Source organism: Mesoplodon mirus (genome assembly GCF_964341445.2).
Source record: "Mesoplodon mirus genome assembly, chromosome: 8".
In the NCBI taxonomy this organism is placed as follows: Eukaryota; Metazoa; Chordata; class Mammalia; order Artiodactyla; family Ziphiidae; genus Mesoplodon; species Mesoplodon mirus.
In genome coordinates this window covers 16223213-16242599 of record NC_138984.1, presented here as the reverse complement: position 1 = coordinate 16242599, position 19387 = coordinate 16223213, and the positions used below count along the sequence as shown (strand labels likewise).

Sequence of the window (19387 nt, the reverse complement as noted above, 5' to 3'; positions counted from 1 at the left end):
GGGGCGTGGAATTCCCTGGCCGTCCAGTGGTTAGGACTCTGCTCTCTCACTGCTGAGGGCCTGGGTTCAATCCCTGGTCGGGGAACTAAAATCCCATAAGCTGTGTGGTGCTGCCAAAAAAAAAAAAAAGAAAGAAAGAAAGAACAAGAGGTGGCGATTTTTGGGAAAATGATGAGAGCTAGGGGTCCTCTCTCCCTATTTAACACTTGTGCGCGCACACACACACACACACACACAGGCAAAGGCACAACATTTGTGCACAAATCTCAAGTTTCCCAGATCTCCTGAAGTCCATCCATGATTATCCTGGTCATCCATGGACCCAGACTAAGATCATCTGATCTAAACCCCATATTTTCAAATTTATATTTAAATTTTTTAAAACCTGCAGTCCAGCAGGATTACAGCAAAATTGTGACTTGCTCAACAAAACATTTTTGGCAAAGCTGAAACCAAAACCCACATCTTCTGACTCCTAGTTAAATGCTTTTCCACAAGCAGCTTCCTTTCCTGTCTTCCATTACCTGGGTGGTAAGAGAACAATACTTGCCTACTTCCTGGAGTTTTAGGTGGAATATTTACTAAAACGTTTACACATCATAAATGTCTGCAAGTCACCCTTCCTTACAAAACTTTAGTGCTTGCCATTATTTGCATAGTAACAACTACCCAGGAGGTGAATTAGGCAAATTAGTCTTTGCTGTACAATAATTCTTAGATTGTGTACTCAGATTTGACTCTGATAAATATAACATGGCTACTGTCTAAACAAATTTTTATGGAATACTGACATAGGTCTAATTTATTAAAGATTTAGTCTCGTTTTTATCCAGAAGTGTTTATAAGTTTTTTTTTCCCCCTCTGGGAGGAAAAAAAAAAGGAATGTAGACACATTTGGGGTTTTTTTTGGGGGGGGGCGTTGGTGTTGGGTTTTCCCAGGTGCCCCAAATTAAAATAACTCACACTCTCTGGCTATCACTCAAACTGAGTTGACTTTGCTACTGCTTTCCCAGATCCTTCTAAAAACTAAAGGATTTTGTTCTGGCATTTTAATCAGTGATTAACTACTCCCTTCTTTTTCCTGCTGGGTTAAGTAAAAGATCCATATGCCGGGTGTTGTAGGGAATTTGTTAGGCTGTAGATCATAGCTGTGGTGCAAGACATGATGTGTCTCAAGGGAACTAATGAAGCCATAAGGAATGTAAAGAGTCACCGGGTTAAAGCCACATTAGGACAGCTGTTAGGTTAATGAGGGCCCCGCTTTGGAGAGGAGGTCACTGTATAGAAAAATATGAACCACTCTTTATTGGTTTGATCCCATGTCCTCTGGAAGTTAATGGGCCATTCTTATTCTCCTTTGACGTTCGCTGAGCCAGATGCGAGTGCCGGGCACTGTACAAGCTGCATGCGGTTGAGATTAACTCTGTCCCCCCATCCTTGTCTTTGGCAAAAGCAACAATGAACGAGGTAGAGCAACACAGCACACTCTTTTCAATTTTCCATCGCTCCCTTTGTTTGATTTCTTTACAGCCAATGTTTATTTTTTGACTCTGAGTTCAGAACTGATCTTCAATCTATCTTAAGGACAGACCCAGTATGTGGGCTTGGCCAGCCAGAGAGGATAAGGACCAGATCCTGGAATATAGTGGGCACTCAATAAAAGTTTGCCAAAACAATGGAAGAATGAATGGACCTCACTTTACATTTAAACCAGGTGATCACAGAACTATAATAAAAGCAAATAGATTTGATATATATAATATTTGTAGCATTATTATATATATGATAATACATGCACGGTATATATTACCATAAAATAACGTGATATTTACATATACATATATAAATATCATCATGATTTGCGGTTAGCGGTGGTCATTTCTGGGAAGGAGCACTATATCCCAATGTAATAGGCAGAGGGATTGAATAGCTCCAGCTGTAAAACATTTGTGTTGCAAACCCCAGTGTATCTGTGACTCTTCCCTACACTCACCTTTGCACCCACCTCCAGCTCACACAATCAGCTGCCCACATTCCACCTTTCAAGGCAGTTCTCTCCTTTCCCTTCTCACTGCCACTGACCTACTTCAGAAACCACTCAAAAGTTTGCTGTTGTCTAGGTACCACCCCTAAACTCCACAGAGTGCCTGGTACATAACAAGGATCCCTGAAATGATGAGTGAATAACATGAATTGACCCACTTCTGTATGTTATATCTGATATAATCATATTCTCCCCATAATGATATCCAGTGTTAAGAATGAACATTTTCAAAAGTACCAAAAAATAAACACTAAGAATACAAAGAGAGCAAATAGATTTTCAATCAATCATATTCCTTCCTACCACCCTAGCACTCCCTAACCTTAACCAACTTGAACTATTCACTGTGTGCTCAACATGACTAGAGTGAAAAATGAAAGGTCAACTGATATGCAACTCATGTGCTTCCGAGTCTCTGTGCTTTTGCTCATTATTCTGTGTTACTAAAATACTCTCCCAACCTCCCTGTCCAATGACTATCTATCTGAACTCAAAAGGCCATCTGAACCCTCCCTTCTTCATGAGCCCCTCTTGTTTACTCCAATAAAATCTCACCCTTTCCTCTTCTCGACTCTCCCTGCACTTCAGCTCTCTCTAACACACTTATCATCTCGGCTTTGTTTTTAAATTATTCATGCATTTACTTTACTACCCTTTAAACACTAGTTCCTTGAGAAATGTGTCTTAATTCATCTTAGTGTTCCTTGGCCTTCCTAGCACTGTGATGATCAGAAAGAAAGTCAAGTTGAAGAAAACAATCCCTCTGACTGGGCTCTGCAGGCTACAAGAGGCTATTCCAAAATAGTCTGTGATAGGAGAGGTAGTTCCATGCTTATGGGAAAGTGTTGATCAATCTGGAGACCACATCAACTGCCTAGTTCGCTGCTGAGTCCCCAGCCTCACTCTAACTATGAACATCAAGTATCTGGCAATAACATGACATTTCCAGATAAGGTAACTTCACTCCTGGGGCAGTAAGGGGTTCCAGGATACCCTGAGGCATTTGTAATCTTTCCAACCACGCTTTACTACCTTGAGAAGAAAGTTCATTATTCATAATGAAACATGATTCTATCACTCAATAGAAACATATTACACCAAAGTAGCCTCTCCAGAGGGTTCAGAACACTTCTGAGTTGAAAAGATAATTTAAAATGTTCTTTAAATAATATAGTTACTTGAAATGCTTCTAGACTTAAAGGAAGGGATTTTACCTTATATAACTTTGCACATCTTCATAATTGAAAGGCCATAGGGAGGAAGTGTATGGAATCCAATTACCTCGATCACTTACTAGCTACATGACTTTGGGTAGCTACTTACATAGTCTGAGTCTCAGTTTCCTCATCTATAAATTGGGGATATTAATAGCACCAATCTAGGGTTTTAATGGTGAGTAAATGAATTAATTCTTGTAAAGCATTTAGAACAGTGCCTGGCACAGAGTAACCACTCAAAATTTTGCTATTATCTATGTACCACCCCCAAAGTCTATACAGTGCTTGGTACATAACAAGGATTCCTGAAATGATGAATAAATAATGTGAATTGACACCCTTCTCTGTGATATATCTGATATAATTACATTCTCCTCGTAATGACAACCAAAGTGTAAAATAAGAACGTATACTTTCATAAATACAAAAAAAATACTAAGAATACAAAGAAAGCTAATTAAATGGATCACAGTTTTAAATCTATACATATAAAATACTTGTATCAAATAATATGATAGAAAAGAAGCCAAATATAGCCATCACATCAATAAATTTAATTGGACTTATCAACCTATTAAGAGGAAAAGGAAAACTTTCTGACTGGTTAGCAAAGTAATATGTTGCTATATACCACAGACATACCTCGGGGGAGATGGCGGGGCAGGGGGCGAGGGGGGTGTTGGCAGGAGGTACTTGGACCAAGCACATGCAATAAAACGGAAATGGAGATCATGATGTTATCACGACAAGGCGAAATATGAAGGAAAGAAATGAGAGAGAAAGGAAGAACTTTATAATGTGAGAGGCTGCCGTTCACAATGAAGGACCATTCCTGATATATTTACTTTCTTGGCCTGAAATATGCTTTAGAGGAGAAGACACTCTTGTTTCCTGTGTGGGTTTAAGCAGGACGGGGATGTTTGGACGTCAGTACCTGTACTCGGGCCTCGGTGAGCTTTGCCCTCTGGGCCAGTTCCTCCCTAGTGTAAATATCAGGATAGTGAGTTCTTTCAAAAGCCCGTTCCAGTTCTTCAAGCTGCTCTGCTGTGAAAGTGGTCCGGCTCCTGCGCTGTTTCCTCTTGAGCGGTAAATCTGGTTCAGAGTCGATGTCAGAGCCTTCATCTGATTGGGGTGCCGAGGCTAAAAGCACAGGAGAAAAAAAGTGATCAAATGTGAATCAGAAAACAAGTCTGGGGAGTTCACTGGAGGCTGAGCGGTGAGGATTCAGCACTGTCACTGCCATGGCCCGGGTTCGATACCTGGTTAAGGAACTGAGATCACGCAAGCTTCTTGGAGCATCCAAAATATGAAAAAAAACAAAAACAGTCTGACCAAGCTATAATGATTCAAATCCTAGTCTAAAGTACATTCCCAATGTCCTCCCACTGACACAAAGCCCCTCCTTGCAGTATTACATTATTAAATGGTATTTAATCTCTTCCCCTATCCCATCTCCAAGGCCCCCAGGCAGAAATAATTGCTCTCTGCATCTGTCATTCTAAGCCCATTATGAGCTCTTAGAAAGCAGAGACAGGCCTTACTCCATTTTTCTGGCCCATGTCCTTAGCCTTTAATGGGTACTCCGTTCTTGTCTAATAAATGAATCACATTTAATTTGGTTCCTGATCAATCTTCACCAGCTTTTAGACCAGGAAAAAATTTGTTAAAAAGTGATTCTTTAAAATTACTATTCCAAAACTGACTTCATATCTAAAAAGGCAATAATCGTAAACCAGTGCAGGATTCCTATAAATTTGTAGACTGTACCGCTCCTATAAGAAACACCGTGTTAAATTTACTATCTCATGGTCAGATATTAGGAAATGCTTTAAGGAGAGTTTAGATATTGTTAAAGCAAATCTCAAGAACAGACTCAGGAAGAAGCAGGCATAGTCTACTGAACTGTTTCTAAACAGAAGTTCAGAATCTGGGTCTGATAGGCAGCTGCTTAGGACCGCTGCCTAGTTTGAGGAGTGCAGTGCAAAATAAAAACGCAGGACCCCCGTGTTCACAAGTTATCACAAATTTCAAGATGGCAACTACAGAGCATAAAACTAAGCACAGGGCCTTCTGCACATGGGGCCCTGAGCGACTGCATAGGCCACACGTCCCTGAAGCCAGTCTTGCTACAGGCGCCCTCCTCACCAAAGCTTGAATTTGCCTGTATGAGCACGCATCAAGGAAGGAGACCTTCCAGTTTTAGTTTTTTTTTTTTTGGCCGTGCCACACGGCATGCGGGACCCAAGCTCCCCGACCAGGGATTGAACCCGCGCACCCTGCAGTGACAGCGCGGCGTCTTAACCACTGGACCGCCGGGGAAGGCCCGACCTTCCAGTTTTAGTATGCAGGCGCCCAAGAAACCGGAGGAGGAGCTGGGAAATTAAGTAGAAATTTGCATTAATGATGCAATTTGGTGTCTGTGAGTTGTGGCAGTAGAGACTACCTGTTGGCCAATAGCAGGTTCTTCAGCTTGAGGATGCACCAGACACAGGGCTCTCCGTAGGAGAGCAGCCCCCTCCCAGAGGCCTGGACCTCAGGACAGTGGCAGAGGTTGTCAGAGGGCTCCCAGGCCACAGACTCTATGAGTGTGGCGTGGGAGCCAGAGCAGCCTTGCCCCTGAACACATGCAAATGCTCTCAAAACTTCCAAATAACTGGAGGATCCTCTGGGGAAGAGGCTGAGGTGTGCTGTCAGATGAGGAGAGAAAGCCAGAAAATTGTAGATGACTAATGTCAATGTCAAGGTAACTCATTTGCACCCTCAGGCTGGTAGAACCTGGGGAAATGCAGGAAGTGCTAGAAGCAATCCTAAAATGAAGTATCTCCTATACTACTAATTCTCTTTTCTCTTAAGCTCAAACTTGATTCTGCCCTATAGAAATTTAAAATTTCATTTTACTTCAGTATAAATTCTAAGCTGCCCCAAAAGGTACACATCCAAAATAACCCACAAATATAATTTTAAGTCTTCTAATATTTTAGTACTTCTACATTTTATTCACATTCAAATACTGTGAAATTAAGAGAGTGAATTAATAATATATATGACAAATCAAAGAAAACCAACACTGGCACGTAAAAGCAAAAGGGAATTATAATATGTAATGCTCTACTGTATGTTAGCCATTATGCTTGGCTTTTCAATTATGTCATCTAATTTAATGTAAAATGGTCTAATTTAATATAAATCTTATTTTAGGAAATTTTAGTATTAACTGAAAGAAAGAAAAATAGACTTTAAGTATACTAACATTTTACAGGAGTATTAACATGCTAAGAAATATGTCATTCATTGCATTATAAACTTCAAAAGCAGCCAATACAACTTACATGTGTATACCTTTAATAAACGTGAACCAAATTAAAAGAACAATAATTTGTGCCTAATTGTAGGGCAGTGGTTCTCAAACCTCTGGAGCATCAGAATCACTGGAAAAACCTGTTAAAAACCAGATGGCTGTCCCCTCTTCTGATTCCATACTACGTCTGGGGTGGGCTCTGAGAATTTGCATTTTTAACACATTCCCTGGTGATTGACGCTGGTGTTACTGATTCTGGACAGACACTCTGAGAACCCTCTCTACAGACTATTTCAGATTAATTATTCACTTCCCCCTCAAAATTCCCAAGTATATAAAATATTTTCTGCCACAATTTATCCAAAAAATTGCTCCCACCTGTATTTTTTTCAGTTATAAATAATGTACTCCCCAAGAAACAGATTACTCATTCCCCTAAGAAGAAAATAAATTTTTATAAAATGTTTTCCTTCCATGCTTCCAGTTTCTGTTGCCCTGACTTTTCGGTCTAAAGTGAATTCAGGTGAAAAACTCAACAGCATTTAAGAACTGACCAAAATCTCTCCTCTGCCTGTGAGAACCTTAAATCTTTGCTTGCACTTTCTCTTACTATGATCCCATTAGGATAACAGTATGTGGAAATTTTCATGTTCCCTTTGGGAGTCTCTGGGGCTAGTAAATCTTCCCAAGTAAATATGATGTGCCATGCACTGTCAGGTCAATTAATCAAAATCATCGCTGGTTTCTGGAGAAAAAGGGTTGCTTAGATGTACAAGTACCAACCAGAGTTAATTTTGAGGGTCAAGACCACTGTTTCACCTTAACAATTGACATCCCCCAGAATAGAAGCTCTATGAGCTCAAGACCCTTCCTTTGCCTTGTTCAGTGCTAGAATTACTGCTGGAACATAATAGGTGCTCAATAAATACATGCTGAATGAATAGAAGTACAGGAGAAAAATTAAGTTTTGAACCAAAATTCACTTTTCTATCACCATTTTACATCTTTAAAATGGAAATTCTGCTCTTATGAGTCACCCAACTACCATTTATAGATGAGCTTTGGGGCAGGGGTTCCTTGAAAATCCTTGAAAATTACTTGGAAATTCTTGCAAGTACTTGCATGCCTGAATTTTTCTAGGGAATAATTACCAATTTTTTCAAAGAGGATTGTGATTTTTAAAAAAAGATGAAGAACCACCAACAGCCAGTGATAAATAAGACTAAGAATATCTGAGTTCAGTAGCACAGCCTTTACCACCAAAAATAAATTTTTCTTTAACAAGCTAGGAAATTACTACTTTTATTCCTAGACTGTTTATTCAAAAGCAATCCAAAGGTTCCATCTAACTAGGAAAAACTCCAAAGAGCATCATTTTAAAGACACCGAGGAAACGATTTGCCTGATTTTTCTGCTAGAAAATTATCTGAACCAACTGATCGTTTTTGACACGATGAAGCCACAACCTTACAAGTCAATTCTAACTTTTCCCCATCTGTAAACTCCAAAAGGATGTGGGCTTTAAAAAATGTTCAGTCAGCAACCCTAGATTAACCTACCAGCTAGGAAATACTTGCTCTTTCTAAAGATGGAAACACTACCATTTCTTATACTACTCAATAGAATTAAAATATTTTTTGTGGTTTTTTAAAATTTATTTTATTTTTGGCTGCGTTGGGTCTTCATTGCCGCACGCAGGCTTTCTCTAGTTGCAGTGAGCAGGGTCTACTCTTCGTTGCAGTCTCAGGCTTCTCATTGCGGTGGCTTCTCTTGTTGCGGAGCACGTGCTCTAGGCAGGTGGGCTTCAGTAGTTGTGGCTCACAGGTTCTAGAGCGCAGGCTCAGTAGTTGTGGCGCACGGGCTTAGTTGCTCCGCAGCATGTGGGATCTTCCTGGACCAGGGCTCGAACCCATGTCCCCTGCATTGGCAGGCAGATTCTTAACCCTGCACCACCAGGGAAGCCCTAAAATGTATTATTTACACAGAACATGGTTCACAATAATGTCCTAAATTTGAATCATTCAGTTTTTACCAAAAACAAGTCTAAAACTTAAATCCCATTTTAATAGCACAAATTAAATCAATCTGTTGAAGTTCTATTTTACATATTTAACTTTACTCAAGATACTGGAATAAATTCGATACTAGATACCAAGTATGTAATCTTGCTAAATATTTCAGCAAAGTAAAAACAAGGCCTTTCTTTCAGACAGCTTGACAGAAAGAAATTATTTTTTTTCTGTGAATAATATTTAAGCTATGACTTGAAAACTACAAGCAGTGTTAACAAGACAGTTATCTAAATGTTAATAAATTGCCAGGACATAGCAACTAGATTAAATATAATTTCTTCAGCCTCTTTATACTGTCTGGCCTTGATATTAAAGGGAGACTTTCATACATTTAAGTTGCTCAGTTACATTCTACACCTGCCTTCACAAAGTTTGTTTTACTGTTCTTTAGAGATATTGTCCCCTAATTTGAAATTCCAGAATAGTTCTCATAAGAAAATCCATATCAGTACATAATACATGGTCCTTTAAGTGGAGATTTTATTGTTTTAATTGCATAAAAATTCTCAGATTTTATCCCAATCCATATTCTTATCAGACTCTGAAAGTTTTGACTCTATTACCAAAACCCCTTCACAATCCATTCTCTGACTTAAACATTTGTTTAACTCAATGTCGCCAATGAACCTGGAGCAAACCTTACCAAGAGGTGGAGAATTTCTCTCCTTTCCTTACATAACTACACAAAAACCCATGAAGTAAATACTCACCCCAGAAAAAGGAAAGAAAGAGTCAGAGAGGTTATTCAGGTCACACAACTTGGAAACTGGGATTTGACCCAGGTTTATGGGACTTCAGAGAACTCTCTCTCATCTAGCCTGGAGTGTTCTAAATAGGTGTTGAGTTTCTTTATCACAAACACACACACACACACACACACACACACATACACACACAAACAGTCCTTTTGAAGAGGAATACAGGAAACACACCAAAACAGGAATCCCAATGTAAATCATTTAGCTGATTGCCACTACTATTCTTATTTGTCCCAAATTTTCAAAACTTCTTAGAACCAAATGAAATTGACAGAAATACAACAGTTTAATCAATAGTATATGCCAAATCAATTTCCCAATTGAATTTAATTCAACAGATATTTATTGAATTCTTTATATATTCAAAGTATAGATGTTTAACAACAATAAAGCACTAAGAAATTGATCAATTTTCCAAGATATTGAATGAATTTAAGAAATTAAAGCAGTCAGTCTGACCATGTGCAGTCTCCATTAATAATCATCACAGACCCTTAGTTCTAAGATCCAGGGTCAATAGGGAAATACTATTGTCCACAAGCAGTAGAACTGATTGCTCTGTTTATATCTTTATTAAAGTCTTCTTTTTTGATATAAAAGGCACCTTAGTGAAAGGATATCAAGAGCTGTAAAGTAACCTCAAATTCTTTTTAGGCAAAAGCGCAGGAATAAAAACTTGAAACCTGTTGGGATATTCACAAGTTATTCAGCAGAAACCTCAGCGTGATCACCGGGAAAATGTCACCTCTCACCCAGGTGCCTGAGTGTTTCGACTCTGTGCTTTATTCTTAACTTTAAAAGAAGTTCATTTCTTCTTTTTCTATGTTAAGCTAATTCTAGGTCTTAGGAGCAAAATTTTTAGTTATCCCAATCATCTCACATTAACTCCCCAAATCAGCCTTGGGAAAATGGACATTTTCTGCTTAAAGAAAAAAAAAAAAAGATCAAGCATAGGCAACAATCATACCCCATAGGATTACAAATTCTTCTTTCGGAAACAAATCAAACTGGGAGGAGAAGGCAGAAGTATTACCACCAGCGGACCAACCATGAAGTTTAATTAAAGAAGGAATTACAGAATTAGAGAGTATGTCTTTGTCCGTTAACCCCTTGTGACCTCTTCTATAGCCTCAGGAAATATTTCATCCTAGTTAATGCTATTATACATGAGATCTTACCTCAATTTTATAGGGATTTAGTCACGTGGAATTCTATAATTATTGGTTTCCAGACCAGTATAATTCAGAGATGGGAGACAGGCAAAAAATGGAGAACCCAAATCATTCACAAGCATGCATTTGGCACACTGTCTTTCTTCTCAGCAAGACTTTTCATTTGAATAATTAAAGAATCAAAACATGACAACCATTTAAACTCTATGTTTTCCCCAGATATAACACAATGCAATTTACAGACACGGGAGGAGGTGGGGGGAATCTCTCTCTGCAGGTTTCGAGGCTGAACTTCCTTGGTCAACTGTCATTTATTCTAAGACAGCCTCAGACCAAATCAGATGGTCGTCCCATCTATACTAACCTTTCCGAGCTAAACCTGTCAGCGTTGGCACTCAAAGCTATGTTTCACCGATGAAAGAACAAGATAAAAATAAAAATCATGCCTAAGAGCCCCACAAGGTGGTTTCACCCTGTGTCAGACAGCATGAGGGTATTTCAGAAGTATATCCCATGAGGTCTTTAACAGGTCAACTTGAAGTTGGATGTACTTTCTTGGCTAATTGTAGAATGTCTCCTGTGTTTGTGAGTTTTACCATTCAACACGAAGGGGACAATGGGACAACTAACTGTCTTCTGATCTGAAATAGCCCTTTTACACTGAGAGAGATGTGAATGACCTCTCTCGTGTTTACTCGGGTGAAAACCAGGAAGAGTCTGATATTCCCTCACAGACCCAGAGTAAATGACAAATGACACTTTCCCTTTGTGATCTTTGGGATTTTTGTTGACTTATTTGGAGGCTTTTGTTGGATCCCAAGAAATGGCCTGTGGCCGAGGCCTATTCTACCGATTTCCACGCTCCATCTGTGGAATCCATCAATGGAGCGTTTACCCTCATTCAGGGCTCTGACACCTGCCTGGCAGGGAGCAGCAGACACAAAGAAAGCCGGAGTGGATGAGAAAGGGGAGGTTGGGTGTTTTTTTTTTCCAGAGGAGGGAGGAGGGGGAGGTTGAAATGGAAGCACAGTAGGGGTTAATCCAAGCCAGTTGAGAGACTTCAGCACCTGGAAGCTTCTCTGCCACATTAATTCACAAGCTAAGAAGTAATCGGCAACATTATTTTTTTAATGTTTTTAAATTGTATATACGTCAAGAGAAGGAAAAAAGAAGAGACCCCGCTGAAAGGAACAAATCAAAGATTTACAACAAAATCCTAAAGTAGATCTAGAAAGCGTGTGTGACCTAACAAACTCTCGAGCTATCTAATGAACTTTCCAGAATTCCTAACTCAGAACTAGGATTTGAGTAATTGTGACCATGATGGTTGATAAACTAGGAGAGAGAGTTTATAACCTGATCAGTGGCCTCTTGGGTGTGTGTGGTGGTGGGGGGGCGGTCAGGGGGTCTTGTTTTGCTTTTATTGCCTCTACAACTTCTCCCCCAATTTGCCAGCCCAAAAATCTTTAGCAAGTGCAAAAAAAAAAAAAGCAGGACAGTGTATGGCAAGGATATTCTGGGCTCTCTCGGAAAGGTTCTTTTAAGAACTCTAAATCTAATTAAGACCCTCCAGCATTCACCTACTCTTGTTCCCGCCCAGCAGTCCCCATTTGGGGGCTGCAGAAATGTAACGCCGGTCCCCTCCCCTCTGACCCAAGCCCTTCCCTCGGAAGCCGCCTTCTCACAGCACGGGGTCATTAGAAGGAAAATAAGCTCCTGCCAGGTTGGTGCTAATCAAAATAGCGCAAATAAACCCTGACACTCAACAACTCCCCGAGTCCCTGCTGCCCTGGGAGGAGAGTACAGATTGGTTATGAATATGGCCGGCCGCGGGGGCAGTCCAGGAGGGCCGTGTGTGCTCCAGGGCCCGAGAGTGACTTGAAATGCACAACATGGACCATTGGGTGTTTATTTAAGATAAGGGCTGACAAGCAGAGGCTGGCTGAACGGCCAAGCTGCCTCCGAGGCAATGAGCTGCATGGCCCTAAAGACCCCGGATCCTGAGGTTCCAATAACATTGAATTTCAGGTGCGTGTTGGATCTCTATTCACGTTACACTGAGGAAATGTTACACTGAGGAAATGTAATCCGGTGGAGTTCTCTCCTAACAGCCACTACCTGACCATTAGTCACTTAAAAGGCCTCCTTTGTAACAATACAGCTAGAAAAAAAGGCTATTTCTCCTTATTGCAGCCCCCGCTAGTGATTATTTTTAGTAGCTGTATTCGTTGATGTGTTTAAGTAAAAACATGTTTGTGCCCTTTCTTTTCCCCGACACAAGCAACATGTTGCTTAAAGGAGCCACAAAATCCCAACCAAACTACTGTTTCAGCACCTCCTTCCAAAGGCATAAAGTGAAGAAGGAATCATGACTACTTTGGGGGACCCTGACAGTGACCCAGATTAACCCAGATTTACGTGTGTGTAACAAGAATCCCTTTAACGAAGTGAATCTCTCTCATCAAGCAAAGATGAAGCCACACTTCCCTACCTGACCCCTGCAAATGATTTCTACTCGCAAATATTTGTCTTAAATGGCTTTTTGAAACTTCGTGGTAACCACCACCAGCGTATTTCAAAGAGAAAAAAAGAGGAAAGCCCCAAGAAAATGTGTTGCTATTCAATTAGGAAAACTGATTAGCTAACTAATTAGTCAGCTAACAGCTTTCTAAGAATAGTCTCCCCTGATAAGAACTTTCCTCCCTCAAGAGCTTAAAAGTCAGTCATAATTAAAATTAAGAGCCAGAGCTCTCTCTGTGCTCAAGTCTCCGTGTCTCTAAAAGCAGTAAGCTAGGTTTTGGTTTACTGGGATTGTATTGCAGGGAGCAAAGAAAGGTAATTTGCACACTGAAGGGGAACAGGAAAACAGTAGTTCTTGTGAAAGGAAAAGGGCCAAGTGACTTTTATTTACAATTGCCAAGAGAGAGGCCATTATTGACCATATGTGCCACAATTGCCCTCTTATCACGGGCTGGCCATCATGTCCTTTGGGAGCTGTTAATGAACTGGGTAATTGAGCTGCTGACATGTGTTACCAAAACAAAACAATAGGAAGAAGAGACAAATGAACATTTTATTTGCCAATCAGAGTAGGTTCAGCTTTTCAGGGAGCTGCAGCTAAGTAACTGACTGAATACATAAAACAGTGCATTGAAAGCAAGCAGATGCAGACACAATAATAGTTAACTGACAGCTTATGGCCCATCTGTGCTTAACATTTTGTTAGAGAAATTACTTGACTTGCTAAAGAGACAAGTCATACATCTGCCCCAAGTGCTGCATTATAAGAGATAAATCATTAGCTAAACTGTTTCATGACAATGAAAATGACAATGCTTATTAACAGTTATGCTGGGATATTTTGTCAGCACAGCTTGACACAGTTATTACTTACTAAAAGTGTGACAACTCATAGATATTCAATGGAATTGAGTTAGGAAAGAAAATCAGGACAGCAAACATTTTGAAAGAACAATAGGCATTTTTAATCTCTCAGGATTAAATATGCATTTCTAAGATGTTATGAATGAAAAAAATAAATCCATGAAATAGAACATAAGATCTTGTTCCATATAGTAATTATATATCTTTCTTCCATTTACACCTTATTTATGCACAACTGTAGAATATTGGAAATGCTCTCGTTCTGGGTTGCTTACCATTCATATCACCAATGATATCAGTTTAAGAAATAATTGTGGCTAGCCATTTTACTTTCCCAAACATACCTTCTTTTCCTCCTTTGGGAAAATATTTCTCTAATAGGGAAAGAAAAACCATGTTGCAAAACACCCACTTTATGAGGAGATTTAGCTTATGTTTTTGTTACTGCATCTGAATTGATACCATATTTTTTGGTCCAAGTGTAGAACAGCTTAATTCTGAAATCATTTTTATGTAAACTGGTTAATTAGAGGCAGAACATGGATCTCTCAAAGCCCTTCTTGTGATAGTTCCTTCAACATTCTGGCAAAATCACCTCCATAATAGTAATAATGATATAAGAAAAGCTGCTATTCACTGATTTACTGACAGCTTACTAAAGCCAACCACTGCTTCCAGCATTCTTTATGTGCATTTTCTTTCATCATTACCAAAACCCTATTGGAATATTGTCATCCCCATTTTACAGATGAGAAAAAAATGAGGTCTCAAGAGTAATGTAACCTACCTGATCAATGAGAACTAAGAGAGGCTACCCAAATATAAGATCAATGATTAACACTGTTATTTGAGGAACAGGTCCGTTAAACCATTGATGTGGGTTGAAAAAAAAAATGGCCAGTATCGTCACATTTTTCTTCCAAGTCACAGTCAACCCTATAAATCCGTTGTGAAAACATGACCATAAAAGGTGAGTGATATTTTCCATGGTGGTTGGTGTATGTGAAATTATGTTACATACAGTTACTAAGAAAGAATTCTGGCTATGAAACCCAAACCTTAACTATATTTACAGAGCTTTAAATAAGACACAATTGACAGAGAACCATCCTGCCTTTGTTTTCCACTATCGAATATTTTTGCTATTGTGTGCATCGGTCATTTAAAAGTCAACAAATAAACTAAGGCTGAATATATGAAAGAGGTGACCAGTTACACAAAGAGCCTTTCAGCAGGTAGAAAACAAAAGAATGCTTTTGCCACCCTTATGAGGACAAGATAACCCAAGACACACAAAACCTAAACAACTAAACTTTGTCAGGATTAGCATGACTTGGAGATGTTTGGAAAGGAGAAGAAAGGCAGATTAAAGAAGAAAGTTAAATACTACATTTTTTGTGCCAGAAACCAACCAAAGGAGTTAAGAAGATAAATGACTAAGAGACCTGAAGTACCAAAGCAAAACATTTACAGAATTTCAGAATCAAAGGAAGCAACTTTTGGCCGGTCCCTTCATTTTGCAGTTGAAGCTCAGAAAGAGCAAGTAGGGTTGCCCCAAATCACACATCTTTCAGTAAACATTTACTGAGTGCCTAAGATTTGGCTGATATCGTCCTTGGCACCAGGCATGCGAATATGAATAATGTATGGAGCTTAAACTCAGAAAGTAAAACTCAAATCACCTTACTCCCTCTCCAGTGCTCTTTCCAGTGAGTCAAAGTAAAGTATCAGTATATACGGAAGATAATCCAGCCATGCCCTGCAGCAACAGGAAGATTAAGTGGTCTCTCAAGGCTGAAAAACCTAGATACATTATTTACTAAATAACAGAGCCATAGATTCTGTGAGCCTGTGATCTTTAATACAGAGATCAAATTAATACATAAATACTTTAACTGACACCTCCCATATGGTATTTCAAGATTGTTTCTTTGCTTTTCGTTTTCTATTGGTTCCAAAAGGAAGAAAAGAGGCAGTACAGGAAGCTTGTTTTGAAAATCCAAATCTTATCTGGGTCAATTATTGCTTGTTGGAAGATAGAAAGAGGTAATAACTGAACATAAATGAAAGAGGAAACTTTTCCTGGAGGCAAAAGAGAAGGCTGAGCTTAATTCTCCCTGGCAAACGCATTAGTAGCAACATCAAGGTCATCATCAGAAATCACCCATGGGAGACCTACTGTGCAAGTAGTACTTTGCTAGAGGCTGGGAGGAAAGGGATAATGAAGAAGAGAGTGGGATTTCTCTCCTTCATCCTGCAAAGGTGTGGTGCTTCCAAATTAGTGTCATATCCCACCAGAGGACCCCAGGAGGAACTGGCAAACCAGTCGAGATGACTAAGCAGATAATGTAAATGATACATCACTGTCCTTGGTTAAATAGGGATGGCTGATTTTTGAAATTTTGTTTTCTTCTCTTTGCAACTAAGCAACAGTCACCGTTGAATTCAGAAGAGATGATACCAAAGGCTGGAGCAAACTAAGCAGTAAGCCATGGTAGAAGACCCCCGGCTCTAGAGACACGCCAATCTACTTCAAATGCCCACCTGGCCACTTCCTCTCTGATGTGGGGCAAGCTGCTTTAACATTCTGACTCAGTTTGTTCATTAGTAAAATGTGGTTTAAAACATATGCTTCAAAGACTGGTTTTAAGGAAAGAAGAGCTTGTGAAGCACAGAACAGCTCCTGATGTGCAATATACCCTCCGAAAATGTAGCCCTCTGCATCCCTTCACCTTCATATTATCCAACCCCACCAGGCATTAAAAAAATATATACCATGATAAAAATGCTCTCTAAGTTCTAAGACTCAGAGAGAAACACAATCACCAAAACTTTGAAGATGTATGTAGCATTTCCTGATTTTGTGAAATAAGAGCATCCTCCTATCTCCCATCTGCTTCCCCTTCTCAAGATCCTGCCCATCATCAACCAGTATATACATATCCACTTAAAAAGGCTATTCAGTTCTTGCTGCATTTCCAATTCCCTTAAAAATCTAAAACGTAGCCCAGGATACTCTACGCCTCCTGGCCCAGGGCACAGGTCTGTGCTGTGGGATCAATGATTACGGTAGCGAGGAAAGTAAATAAATCCTGTGCTCCCAAATACCTCAAGGCTTAAACGAGAAGGCTGAGCTTAACAAAAATCAGGCAAACAGCCTACAAGAAATTAAGTATACTTGACCCTCTCCTTTATGCCAACATTCATTTCGATTTCCATGGGGAAGAACCTTGAGTATGTCTGCTTGGAGGCAAATTCTCATCTTCAATTGTGTCTACTGATATGAATCTATATAGGCAAAATGAAGCATAGTTTTGACCAATTCACCATCTTCTCATTTTGATCAGTGGCCACAACCAATGTGAATAGGTCAGGTACCCAACTCCAGAAAAGAAAAAAAAAAAATCAAGAACTCCTTCAGAAGCAGGCTTCTGTGTGAATTGTTGGGCAACTGCCTTTCCTCTCCACATTAGCTTTCCAGGAACTATCTTGCAGAGCTGGAAGGAAATGAATAAGGAAGTTTTAGGTAGGAGAGAGTAAAGGAGGGGAGGACAGAAGAGGAAAGAACAGAAAAGATGAGGGTCAACTTTCCTTCCTCATGATGAAGAGTAGTAACACAATAAGTGATTTCAGAGTTAGTGGGTTGACCCCAGGCACTCCTTTCTCCAAAAGGCTCTGATGACAAGTCTTGTTGAGTCAGGAAGGCCTGCTCGCCCAGAATGGGGAGGGCAGAGGGTAAGGGTCTGAAAATGCGTCCTGATCTTTGGCAGCTTTGAATAAATTAAGGAGCCTTCCGGATGTGGACCAAATGTAGTCCTACTCACCTTCCCACCCACACCAGCCAGTAACTTTAACTGGAAGTCACCCCATCAATATGTAAGGATAATGCCAGCATTTAAAGACTATGTTGCCAATTTAGCTCAAAGTGAAGCCCTGCTCTTCGTCACCCAATTGTAAGTTTATTCCCAAGAAGAGTTTCTTGGACAAAATACATTTTTTATTTTGTGGTGGATTTTTGACTTTACATTATAAAAGTAAATTATATTATAAAATAAAATTTGAGCAGTGTCTACAATTAGAGATTAGATTGCATAAATGGATGGGTGGACGGATGCATAGATGGATGGATAGATGCATGCATGAATGTATAGCTGGATCAAGAGAGAGATATACATTGGCCAGTCTCCTTTACGGTATTTCTTTCCATTCTTCTGTTCCATGTATATTATTAACGAAATATAAGTTTTTAATAAAAACCCTCTCTTGATTAGCTACACAATTAAAAAGTAAATAAATTTTTTTCCTCCAGCAAGTATGCAAATGAATTTGTTGTTTTAGAATAACAACCAAATTGTTTGGTTGGTAGTATTGTTGATATGTGAAAATTTCACTTGAGTTCTGAGGTTATGTAGGGTGCTTCCAATTTGCTCATTGGACACTTGCAGATACATTTGAATGTACAAATATAAGCATTTGCCCATATGAGGACCGAGATAAATGATGTGTATTCAAACTGCATTCACATGTGAATGCAGTTATACAATTCACTCAAACAAGCACTGAAGCCACTGTCATACATCTCTCTCTCCACTCTCACAGTAAGTAAGCCACAGTTTTAAGAAAGCTTTTCAAAGGCCTGAGTCATCAAAGGTGGTTGTCCTTACTGACCATCCTCCCAAATCCTCATCCCCATTTCCAACCATGATGCAATTATGTAAGAGGGGGCCCTTAAAATGCTTTCTTCCTGGTAGAAGAAACCAGAGCAGGATCAGTGTGTGAATGTCTGAGCATAAGATGGGTATAAAGAGAGAAAGTGGCTAGAGAAGAAAACCAACAGAAGAAAACCAACTGAAACAGGAAGATGATGATCCAGGTAACTAACATGTAAATTGCAGGGGAAAACTTAGGAATATTGTTTAAAATATTTTTTCCACTACTTGCTAGAGATGTTCATGTTTTGTATTAAATGCGCTGCTTAGCACAGAATTTTAAAAGCTGGAAATTACTTTAAAAATCATCACGATTTACCTTACTGATAAAAAAAATAATAACTGAGTTTCAAATGAATGAAATGGTACCTCTATCATCATCTGGCTTGTTAGTGACAGAGTTAAATCTCAAACCTAGGTCTTCAAATTCTAAATTCTGTTTCTTTTCTCTGTATCACACTATCAACTCATAATTTTCTGTGGATCTGTGGGTGAAGCGACTTCTATTTTCTGATCAACTATGGTAGGTAGAAAACTTCTCCCAGATGCACTGAATCCAAAAATTAATGAAATGAGATGAAGCACTTTGGGCTCAAATTGGGCTAAGATGGAAAAAAAATATCTAGCAACTCAACCATTATACGTACATTTAATCATTATATGATTCTGTTTTTTTCTGATTATTAAAGTTCTTTACCTCATTATATCTTTGTAACAATTCTGTGAGTTAGAA

At 39.3% G+C, this 19387-nt stretch overlaps 1 protein-coding gene across 3 annotated transcripts in view; it reads right to left on the bottom strand.

Annotated features, from left to right (window-relative positions):
- Nucleotides 1–19387, bottom strand: part of PAX3 (paired box 3) — a gene marked incomplete at both ends in the record, with an annotated part of 93168 nt that overhangs the window by 25478 nt on the left and 48303 nt on the right. For all 3 annotated transcript variants that reach the window (XM_082631565.1, XM_082631567.1, XM_082631566.1), the window contains one exon: nt 4196–4401. In XM_082631565.1, coding sequence (XP_082487691.1) covers nt 4196–4401 — 206 coding nt within the window. The remainder of the gene's footprint in view (nt 1–4195; nt 4402–19387) is intronic.